The sequence below is a fragment of the Convolutriloba macropyga genome, chromosome 15 (genome assembly GCF_964194025.1).
Source record: "Convolutriloba macropyga chromosome 15, txConMacr16.3, whole genome shotgun sequence".
NCBI lineage: Eukaryota > Metazoa > Xenacoelomorpha > Acoela > Convolutidae > Convolutriloba > Convolutriloba macropyga.
The window spans coordinates 32,919,382-32,930,960 of record NC_134482.1 but is presented as its reverse complement, the minus strand read 5'-3'; the positions used below and the strand labels follow the sequence as shown (position 1 = coordinate 32,930,960).

The 11,579-nt window shown below is 39.4% G+C and overlaps 1 protein-coding gene across 1 annotated transcript; it reads left to right on the top strand.

The window, feature by feature from the left end:
* Positions 1-275: 275 nt before the first annotated feature.
* On the top strand, positions 276-8,002 carry LOC142353953 (inhibitor of growth protein 3-like). The gene is made up of 5 exons (XM_075406186.1): positions 276-584; positions 898-1,132; positions 3,072-3,404; positions 6,992-7,049; positions 7,358-8,002. The coding sequence occupies exons 1-5, from the start codon at positions 279-281 to the stop codon at positions 7,878-7,880; spliced, it is 1,455 nt and encodes a 484-aa protein (XP_075262301.1). The 5' UTR covers positions 276-278; the 3' UTR covers positions 7,881-8,002.
* The last annotated feature ends 3,577 nt before the right edge of the window (positions 8,003-11,579 follow it).

Sequence of the window (11,579 nt, the reverse complement as noted above, 5' to 3'; positions counted from 1 at the left end):
TTCCACATTACACTACAGAACACTTTTGATGATAGTAGCTTTTGATGATAGTGTTGTAGTCATAATAATAACAATCACCTGAGAATTGATACACTGGCGATATTTTTTGTTGGAGGGCGATGCTACGTTTTCATCCAGCTATTGACGCTAGCTGCCTTTGTTGCTCCCTTTTTCATGTACATCAGTATGGTTTACTTTGGTGACCATTAATTTTAACAACAATGCGTGTACAAGTTTCTTTATGACACTTAAAATAGTCGATGCATTTCAGAAAAAAAATGCTATATTTGGAAGACTTCCTTGAGTTAATTGAAACTCTCCCTAGCGAAGTCCGAGAGAAATGCACAACAGTCCGTGAGCTAGATCTCTCAGTCCAAAATCAAGTCGAGCTTCTGCAAAAGAAAATGCAACAATGTAGTTCAGCCGGAGGCGTGAACAAGGACGATGACGTCAGACATAGACAGAAGGTTCTAGAAGAAGTGGAAGAGGGCTACAGAGGTGCGATGGTTGATGCAAGTGAGAAGGTGAACGTAGTTGGGCAGTTGTTCAATTTGGTCGACAGGTACTCCAAAAGACTCGACGAGGTCAGTTCTGCCTTCTTCCACCATTTTCAGTTTTTAGATGCTCTCAAATTGTATTGCTTTTATTTTGGTACGCAATTTTCGTGGTTTCATATATTTTGAGCTTTTTTCATCTAAGAGGAACGGTTTATAATGATAAAGCCGGAGGGTAATAAAGTTAAAATTTTATTGCTAGTCTTGTCTTAAAACGATAAGCACCGCCCTTCAGGTATTCGCAAAATTTTTGCATGTTGGCTACAAAAATTCATTTTGCCTATTATCTTAAAACCTGTATAATGTATTAAAGCATTGCCAGTTTAAACTGAAGTGATTTCAGGATCTGAACAAATTCAAAATGGAGCTGGAAGCAGACAATGCAGGAATCACTCAGATACTGGAAGCGAAAGTGTCCAGACAGCTGGCGGAGGAGGAATCGGTATCCAGATACTCACTCTTGGGTGCCACACCTGCTGTGCCAGAGGCTAACAGTTCAGACACTGCCAGTGTTAAGTCTCAGAAGTCTACTTCATCCACGGGTCATCACAAGAGTAATAAAAATAATGCATTAAAAGGTGAGCATAATTGTGCGTTGTGGGATGTTTGGCAAATGAACTTGGTCGCTCTGTTTGGACCTGTTCACAAAATTTTTTCCAGCGAGGACCAGTAAAGTAATTATTAATAGCCGCACAGCGATAGCTGGGGCTATTATTGGCCTTCTCTTGGTTTTTTACAATTCAAAGAATTTGAATTGTATTGGGGCGCTGTCTTTTTTTTTTTAAGATCTGTTCACACATTTTCATGATTTTTGAAGTCAAATTGGAGTAGTGATTTTTCTCACGCCGAAACAGGAAATGGAGCGAAAAAGCGAGTGGTTTTGCGGCGTGAATTTTTTTTCGCTCTAATTTTAAAGTAGAGTGAGAAAACGGTGTTTGAACAAAAATTCGGTTTCTCGGTAGTGGTTTTTTGTTCACATGCGGCAATTTCACTCTGATTTTTACTGTTTTTTCGATTTTTTGGACGGGATTTTTTTTCTAAATGGTTTTCCCGATCATTCACAGCTCATTCTAGGCCTAGCTTTTTGTTTGAATTAAATTTTCAATTCTCGCTAGTGGTTTTTTTGTTCACATGCGGCATTTTGACATTGATTTTCTGTTTATTTCTTATTTTTTTGTTCTGATTTTTTTTTAAAAATGGTTTTCTCAATTCCCTCATAGTCCATTCTAGGTCTAGTTTTTCTGTTTGGTCAATGAAAATTCTTTGAATTGTACGTCAGGACTTGTCCTGCTATGTTTTTTTATTTCGTCGTCATGATTTTTGTTACGACCATATGACGTCACAGCCACTTTTTGTTCATTCGTTCATGCAATTTCAACTGAATTGCATGTGTGACGTCATTTTTCGCTCTTAGTGGAGCGAGTTTTTTTTTCATTCGCGTGATTAAATTTTTGGTCACACTTGACTTACCTCACTCTCAAAAATGACTTCCTCACTTTGAAAATTGACTTTTAATTCAAAGAGATAAGGTCAAATGGGTGTGTGTCACTCTAAATGAAGGTTATTTGTGATCAGCTAATAGAGGCAGCAATAAGTTATACAGATTTTTAATCAAAATATAACAGATCAGCCTTCAATGAAAAGACGAATTTTTTTGGTCTGTCTTTTTTACTTTTTTTTAGACTGCCGTTCTACGAATCTATTGCGGCTATTTTCTGGCAATCTGCCAGCTATGTTCTTATTTTAGAATTTACTGTAGCCGAAGTCCACTTTATCCCATGGACACCCACAGTGTACTACTTAGGGCTTGTAATTGCATGAAAATGCGTCTGATTAACGCAGTTTACCTTTAATTTATTTATCTACAGAAAGGACTGACATGCTGAGAGGAAATTTCATTTTAAAATTCTGGATCTGATCAGCGGATGTGTAAATATACCTGTGAAGATTACGATGTTTTGAGATTCTTTTCAAAGGAGAGTTTGTATCGTATTTGAATCCGTTTTTCTGGATTTGTTGATTCATATTCCATGTTTTATCTCCAGTAACCTTATATTCAGACCTTTGATTTCATCAGGGTTGTTTAATGTTGCGGTAGTTTGTGCACATTCATGCCACCTTGTTTCCTATAGGGTGAAAATAGTTGGGTCCTATGTAGGAACATTTAATTGCTCTCAAACAAAAATGTATCAACTATTTGGGTCCTGTTGGTCTGTTATTTTGTTGCTTGATCGTTCTTTTTTCGTCTGACCTATTTGACTTATCGTCCAAAGAAACGGGATAAACTCCCCTGGTTCTCAAGTCGCTTAACGTGTCTAAGAGTATGTTTCATCGAAACTTTTGATAAGTCGTAAATCCGCCCCCCGTTTCTTCTGCCTGCGCAGCCACTGAGCTAGCGTCGGCAGTAAGCTAGCTACTACCCCACGTCAGTTGTTTGAGAGCAATTTGTCTTTCGTTAGCCGGTTATGTTCGTCCTTTTGATCGAAATTTTGAGTAAGATTTTATTCACTCTACCAGGTGGTGGTGATACGAGAAATGGCACTAGTAATAGTGTGTCACAAAGTATTTCGAACTCCACCGCTGGGGGTTCCAGAAAGTCCCTTGGATCTGCTAACAGTGCAGATCGGTCGGGGTACCGAAACAATGGAAGTGTCGGTGGTCCGAGGGTGTTACATGCAAGTGGAAGTAGCACTCCCCTTGCTGTCAAACGGGATCCAGGTATCCTTGATGACGATGAGGATGATGATGACGATGATGAAGGGTTTGACGACCCTGGTGACAAATGGGTCCAGAGTCAACGAAAAAGTTCAACTTTTGGGTTCTATACGCCTCCTACCTCACCCCCTCCAGGTATGCAGTCGTGCTGCTTGCGGAGGATTAAGAGGGTGGTGTGTAAACTTACGATCTGTTATATAACAGTGAAATTATTATTTGATTAACAGCTATTGTAACCCTGGTGATATTTCTCCGCACTATTAATATTTCATTTAGTCATTACGAGTCGTCCTTCAATGGCTGTTGTTTACTCGGCTCCCATTTTTGGTACTTGAAGAATTCTTCCTCTGATATATTTATTCACGCATGTGCTGAGCATGTTATGAGCAAATGGGTAAATTTTTCTTCACTCAATTGAGAAATGGAAGTCCATATAATTTTCGATTGTTTATGACTGGAACAGGCCTCAGATGTTTGCTGCCAAGACCAAAGAGGTTTTTCAAATAGTTCGCCTAAATCTTTCGGTTCAATTTTTTTCAACGATTTTCACGTTTGACTTCTGACTTACCTCACTCACTGTTTCAGCTGAACGCATTCTAAATTCTTTCACGCATTGAATTACGCAATGTAATGAATATGGTCAATGTCAAAAGAGCAAAATCAAAAGAAACGGGATAAACCGATAAATCCCGGTCATTAATTCATAGTGCATTAGGTTATCAAAGTTCATTAGAGCGATTGCTCGCTGATATTAGTATTAAGCTTAATACCCTTCAGTTTAGAAGCTGAAGAAAGTATAGATTCAGAATCTAACTGAAATTGCACACTGACTTAGAACAATTTTTGACACTTGTCAATTTCAATCTCTTCTTTTTCTGTTTCAATCTTGATCTGCATCTAGCGCGTCAACGGCGGCTATTTTCCGAAAATCTGCTGGCTATGTTTTGCTTTAGATGAAGTTGTAACAATTGTTAAGTCCTTTTGGTCTTTTTGATGCATTTCTATTATAATATTTTTTGTCTAACTGATTTAACCTGGCAACTAAATCTTTCACTCATAGCTTATTTCTGTGATCATAATCGTCCTTGGTAAGAATTTTTGCTACTGATCCAAATTGTGGGCAAAATCTAAATTATTAGCGGAATACCAATCCCAAAAGAAAACATGTTATTGGTCTATTCAATTCGTTGATCGTGGAGTTTTAAGCAGCCTACCGACCAATTCAGTTGTCAAAGTTTTTTTGGAAGTCGACCGTTAGCAATTTTCTTGTCGGTTTTCGTTTTTTTCGGATCAATTTATCACTCAACCTGTTTCTTGCGTGTGCGTCTTTGGTATTTAGTTGTTGTTGATAGCCGCCGTCAGCCTCGCAAATGGCTATTATTTAGGCGCTCTCCTTTTTTTACAATTCAAAGAATTTGACTTGTATTGGGGCGCTGTCTTTTAAGATCTATTCACACATTTTCATGATTTTCGAAGTCAAATTGGAGTTGTGATTTTGGTTACGCCGACACAGGAAATGGAGCGAAAAAGCGAGTGGTTTTCCGACGTAACATTTTTTTGCTCTAATTTTAAAGTAGAGTGAGAAAACGGTGTTTGTACATAAATTCGCTTTCCCGCTAGTGGTTTCTTGTTAACATGCGGCAATTTCATTTTGGTTTTTACTGTTTTTTCATTTTTTGGATTGAATTTTTTCTTAGTGGTTTTTTCATTCCATCCATAGTTTATTCTGGGCCTAATTTTTCGTTAGAATCAAATTTACATTTCTCGCTATTGGTTTTTTGTTCTGGCTAACGGCATTTTGACATTGATTTTCAGTATTTTTTTGTTTTTGATCTGATTTTTTAGAAATGGTTTTCTCCAATTCACTCATAGTCCGTTCTAGGTTTAGTTTTTTGTTTATTCAATGAAAATTCTTTGAATTGTACGTCAGGACTGCTACGTTTCCTGCTACGTTTTTTAAATTTCGTTTTACATAAGTCACGATTTTCACGTCTGACTTTTGACTTACCTCACTCACTGTTGCAATTGAATGTATTGTAAATTCTTTCACGCATTGAATTACGCAATGTAATGAATACGGTCAATGTCAAAAGAGCAAAATCAAAAAGAAACTGGATAAACCGATAAAGCCCGGTCATCAATTCATAGTGCATAAGGCAATCAAAGTTCATTAGAGCGATTGCTAGCTGATATTAGTATTAAGTTTAATACCCTTCAGTTTAGAAGCTGAAGTAAGTATAGGTTTAGAGTCTAACTGATACTGCACACTGAAATAGAACAAATTTTTAAACTTTTTGTGAATTTCAATCTCGTTTTCTTTTCTGTTTGTGTTTCAATCCCGATGTGCGTCTAGCGCGTCAACGGCGGCTATTTGTGTGTCATTAGTGTGTCAACGGCGTTATTCTGTCGGCTATGTTCATATTTCAGTTTTTAACAGTTTCATCAGGAGGCGTCTTTTTGAACGTCCGTTTGTAGAAATTATCTGTTTATTTCTGAGCTATTTCGGAAGGTCTTCTTGTTTTGAAAAGTCATGCCGCTTCTTAGAATTTTGTGCCTGTCTTAATTTTGCTCTCTTTGCGCATAAATCTTTCTAATCAGTCCTAATTAATTTGTTTTCCTTTTATTTAATTCCTTTAATAGCCGCGATGGATAGCACGTCTGTTATTTGTCTCATTATGCTTTTTTGATTTTTCTTTAATCGTGATTGATTTTTGTTCCGACTATTGCTTCAAGAAGTCAACTATCAACTTTATCACTGATTTCGATCTCTTTGTAACTGATGTTTTGCTAATGCCGTCATTTATTACACTTTTCGAATGAGTTCTTTGTCAATCTTGCTATAGTTGCATGACTTTCCTCACCCGAGAAAATATTCCTATGCTCTCCTAGTGAATCTAAATTGAGTATTTAAGCTCCAATTGAATGGAAGTTAATCTAACTAGGTTAATGTAAAGCTCTATCACTTGAAAGAAATTAGTGTGTGAAATTTGATTTGAAATAAGGATAGAATTGTTGGTCGGAATTTGCTTAGCAGCAGTTTTTTGTCTTAGATCACAGTGTTCTTTTTTCAAGATCTCCGCGGTCTATTTTGGGTCTTGTATCCGGCGATCTGCTGGCTAGGTTTTTAATATGCTAGTTATAGCTGTGTCATTAAGTGCGATGCTTGGTTCACTCACAAAGCTACTCACTGAGATGCTTATTTATCAGCAAAAATTTGTTCCGGGGCGTTACGTTCATCTTGTCATCTTTTGCCCACCCAAATAGAGAGGAGTTGTAATTAGTTGATGACCCAACGAGATGGGTACAGTTACAGCCAACGCCTGAGTGAGCTAAGAGTTCAAAATGTTTTTTTTTATGGTCACCCCATATTTGTTTCAAAATGGGAGGAGAGATCAAAATTTAACAATTTAGTGTAAAAGAAAGGAGGAGATCAATTTAATATGATAGAAAGGACTAGATCAAGCGCTTTTTCTGATGGGGACATCTGAGTAATTATCGGTTCAAATTGTGAGTGTACCATTTACTCAGGTTCGAAAAAAACAATATTGAAAGAATTAATGATGATATCAAATTATAGTTGATGATAATTTCAAAAGTATTTCTGCCCTGACGAAATTGGGTTTATTGCTAAAATTTATTAATTTTTCACTAATGAAGTTCTACAGAGCTTTCAAAATTTTATGAAATCCTTTTTCTCGAAATAATGTATTGTCTTGTTTTAGACACTAAGTTCCACGACTCCTTACATTCATCGGAGGACCGATATTCCCTGCCAAAAAGGTAAATATTCCTAGTTGCTTAAAATAAATGTTGCGTAGAAGTTTTAAACATTCAAAACCATTAGTTTTTCCTCAAAAATTTTAACTACTCAACTCTGCTCTGCAAACTTGAAAATGTGAAAATGCCGGTTTAATATACAGTATTTTAGAGGCGCTGCTAATGACTGTTCACATAGTTATAAGTAAGGGGCTTTTGTGTATCAGAATTAAAAGGATGAATTGAACATCTTGTGGAAAAACTGAACTGAAAATATGTTAGAGGAAAAGCGGGACCAAGTTCTCTCTTATTTGCTTATGCTTTTGTCTTAGCTTGGACCTGCTGGAAAAGGTCACGGGTAACATTGCCAAAAACTACGCATCATCAAGCTACGACACCAGCTCAGTCAAAAACAGGCCCAAGCGCCAAATGAGCGTAGAGCGACTACGGGCAACTTCTGGCGCAGGTTCGAAACCCGCTTACGTCCCTTCGGGCATTGACTCGTCCCAGTATGTTCTATCGCCAATAGTGGGATCGACGAAACAGAGGAAAAGGAAGCTGGAAAGTGCTACAAGTGCGTTAGTTGGAAATCAGGACAATGATTCGAGTACAGGTGAAGATAATAACGAGGAAAACTCAGCGGCTGATTGCAGCGAACAGAGATGGTGTATTTGCAATGAGTATTCGTATGGTAACATGATAGCGTGTGATAACCTGGATTGTCCTATAGAGTGGTTCCACTACCCCTGTGTTGGGATTCCAGAGTCTGGCATTAGTAAGAAGAAGTGGTACTGTCCCAAATGTAGAGCGAAGGAGAAAATGAAGAAGAAGAGTTCAAACAGCAAAAAAGGATAAACTGATATCTGATCTGTTGCTATTGAATAAACCTTACGAACTGTTGTTTATTTTCCGGGTCTTGCTCGCATAAGAACAAGCATCCTAAAAATAGATTTTGAAATTCAGTCTTCGAAGTAGAATTTTTTCGTATTTTCTAAACGAACCTCTTAACCAAATTGGTTACTGCGAAGATTACTCGATATTCTCTAGTAGAGAGTGAGAAGTTCCCGGGAATTTTAAAGTATTGTTTAACTGAGCCAAAAAACACCCGAAATTTCTGGAAACTAACCAGAGTCAAGTGACAATATTCAAATAATATTTTTACAAAAGACTAAGCAATCGCATCCTACTAACCCTGATTCAAAAACTTAAATTAGAACTCAAAATGCAAAGATATCGGCAATAAATAATAAATTGGTCGACTATAAATTGTAATGTGAAATCATGTTAGAATGTTGATCAAACTATAGTCTTAAACTTAGTGAGAATTAGAAAGAAAGCTTAACTTACAAGATTAGAAAGACAAAAGCAAATTGATTTTGATCAGAGATTTTATATAAATGAATCGTCAAGAAATGGTGCTTAGAATCAATATTCGATTCAAATTGGTGAATCTAGATAACTAATATTAGAGTGAGATTATTTGTTGTAAAATTTTCCCAGCATGTTTTGAATGATTATTATACCACCGGAAATGTGAACGAATTCTCAGAAAAGTGTAAATGCATACCATCTATGGTACACCCTGCGACTGATTTCTTGGAAATTTGCAGAAGCAAACCATATTGGGTAACCCTTGCGACCCCCACTGTAAATCATGGTGCTAAGATTAGTTTTGTATCTTCACTTTCTCGCACTGATAATGGTATATATATAGCTGATTTTTGAGCCTTTTTTCACCCCCAAAATCAAATCACCATCTTGATCTAATAATCAGATCTCTCCTGTAAATCTCTAATTTCTACTGTAAATTATCATTCTTGTTATTCTCTCATTTCGAGAAATTAAATTTTCTACTTAGGTAAAAACGCTTTTATTCCGCTTGCCAAAACCCATAACCCAACAGGTTATGGGCCCAGCAATTTTCTAAGTCGTAAAACTAATTTGTAAAACAAAACTAATTTGTTGTTGACGGTCATAATCCTTTTCTGCTTAGTTCCTCTTCTTTTCGCAACTGTTTTGCCTGCTCAAACTACGATGGATCAACAGACAGTGAAGCTGCTGACCTACACAGGAAAGGCACAGGACTTTCCAATGTGGAGCACAAGGTTTGTGACAATGATGCAGGTGAAGGGACTCTACAAATCACTGCTTGGGACAGAGGAGCAACCCAATGAGCCTGCACCACTAGCCAATGGGGCGAGCAATGATGAAAAGAAGAATCACAAGGTGCTGAATGATGCATATGAGAAAGAAGTTGCAGACATCAAGGAGAAACGGAACACTGTGTGGTGCCATCTGGCACTGACTCTAGATGCAACAACCCTCATGCTGATGAGACATGACTGTGTGGGAGATGACGGCATCGGAGATGGAGCAAAGGCTTGGAAGCTTCTGCAAGAGAAATTTCAGGTGTGGAGACGCCGACAGTGGTGACTTTGGTGGCACAGCTTGCTCGACTGCAGCTCGAGGATGCTGAGGATTTGGATAGCTTCTTCATCAGAGACAGGAATTGCTCACAAGGCTACAAGAAGCAGGGGAAGCAGTCTCAGAGACCCTCTTCAACGCCTTGGTCCTCAATGGTCTGCCAATAAGGTGTGAAAGTTTTGTTATACAGGGAAGCTTTAACCCGGCAACGAACTTCACAGAGTTGAGGAAAAGGGTGCAGAATTTCCATGGGAGCTCAGCACAGAGGCACAAGGGACAAAGTGTTAAGTGGCACTGGCAGTGAAGCGTGACTTTAAGAAGGGACCCAAGAAAGGAAACTGCTTTGTGTGTGGGATCCCCGGACACTTTTCCAAGGACTGCAGGAGGAAGGAGACAGAACAATGCAGCAAGTGTAGTGAGAAAGGTCACCTAGACACGGCATGAAGAGACAAAGAGATGGAGGCAAACATGAGTCAGTGGCAATGGGTCCAACATTGGCTTCACCAGACGAGGAATACTGGGCAGCTCTTACCCAGTGGAAGACAGCAGGCATGCTGGTGGACAGTGGTTGTACAGATCACATAGTGACCAACGTCGATGCGTTGCTGGACTTTGTGCCCATTCTTTCAGTGGTCAGAAATCCCAACGGAGATGCTTCCAGAGTGGTGTGCAGAGGCTGTGTGAGGATCAGCATACCCTCAAATAAAGGGGAATTCCAATGCGAACTCAAAAATGTTTTGTGTGAGCCGGACTATTCTTCAAACCTCTTATCAGTCTCAAGATGCATGGAATGGGGACATAGCTTCACTTTCGAGAAAGGAAATAGCTGCACGAAACTCCAGAAGGGAACTCGGGTAAAACTAACACAAGAAAATAATTTGTTTTACCCTCCAGTGTTCTAGAATTCAAGATGAGTTCCAACAGCGTGAAACTTGAGAGTGCAAGGAAGTGGCGCAGATGATTGGGGGATTTGAATCAAGCGGGTGGTCAGGAATTCACCAGAGACAGTGGGGGAACTCGATGATGTATGCAATGTGTGCGAATTGGCCAAGATCACAAAGACTCCAGTATCAAGAGTGGCAGAGACCCAAGCAGAAGAGAAGCTGGAGAGAGCGTTCACAGACATGATGGGACCTTTCAGAGTAGAGTCACTGTCAGGTTTCCGGTTCTGCATTGTGTTTGCAGACCAGTACACGAAGTTTGTGTTTGTGGACTTGCTTAAGGCAAAGAGTGAAGCACTGGCCAGCCTGAAGAAGTTTGTTGTGTGGTGACGCCCAAGAAGCTGAGAAAAGACAGTGCAAAGGAGTATCTCTCAAAGCAGTTCAAGATGTACTGTTTAGATGCTGGCATTCTACAGGAGAAGACCGTACAAGAGACGCCACAACAGAATGGGTTAGCTGAGAGGTGCAACAGGACACTGGTGGAGATGACAAGATGCTTTCTCATTGATTCGGGTCTTCACAAGATGATGTGGGGAGCAGCAATTCTCCATGCAACAAGGATCAGGAACTTGGTTGTGAGACGAGAAGAAAAATTCCCAGCAGAGATGATGCGAGGTATAAAACCTAAACTTTCAATTGGTAAACTATCTGTTTTTGGTTTCACAGTCTTCATGAGGAAGCGGGACAGAGATGTCAGCAAACTTGAACACAAGGCACTGGAAGGAAAGTTTGTGGTTTACACTTAAGGAGACAACGGATACCTGGTATACGTACCCAACACACGCTAGGTTGTGGCAGTCCGGGATGTGATCATCAATGAGTCCGAAGTGAGCTCAATCCCTGACAATTTCTGACCCACTAGATGAGGGGTCACAGCAACTGGAGATCTGGCACTCAGATGATGGTCATCAAGACGATGGCAAGAAAGCGGAGCAGGGCACATCTGCTGCAACAGAGGAGGAGTGGCATTACGCAGAGAGCGTGAACACTCAAGAAACGACACTGAGACGAGACGCCTCAGATGTTGAGGAAGCAGCACTTGATGAAGAATCTACTGCAACAATAGGGAGACTCGGAGTCACTGGAAGCACTGGAGCAAGCGGACAGGGCAGAGCCCAGACGAGGGACACGAGCAAGGATTGTTCCGCAATTTTTTGGAGAAGCCAGGACCCATCTTGCTGTGACTGAA

Coding starts and splice junctions, on each gene's coding strand:
- LOC142353953 (XM_075406186.1), top strand. CDS start 279: ATGCTATATTTGGAAGACTTCCTTGAGTTAATTGAAACTCTCCCTAGC. Junction 585..897: donor ACTCCAAAAGACTCGACGAG/GTCAGTTCTGCC, acceptor AAGTGATTTCAG/GATCTGAACAAATTCAAAAT. Junction 1,133..3,071: donor TAAAAATAATGCATTAAAAG/GTGAGCATAATT, acceptor TCACTCTACCAG/GTGGTGGTGATACGAGAAAT.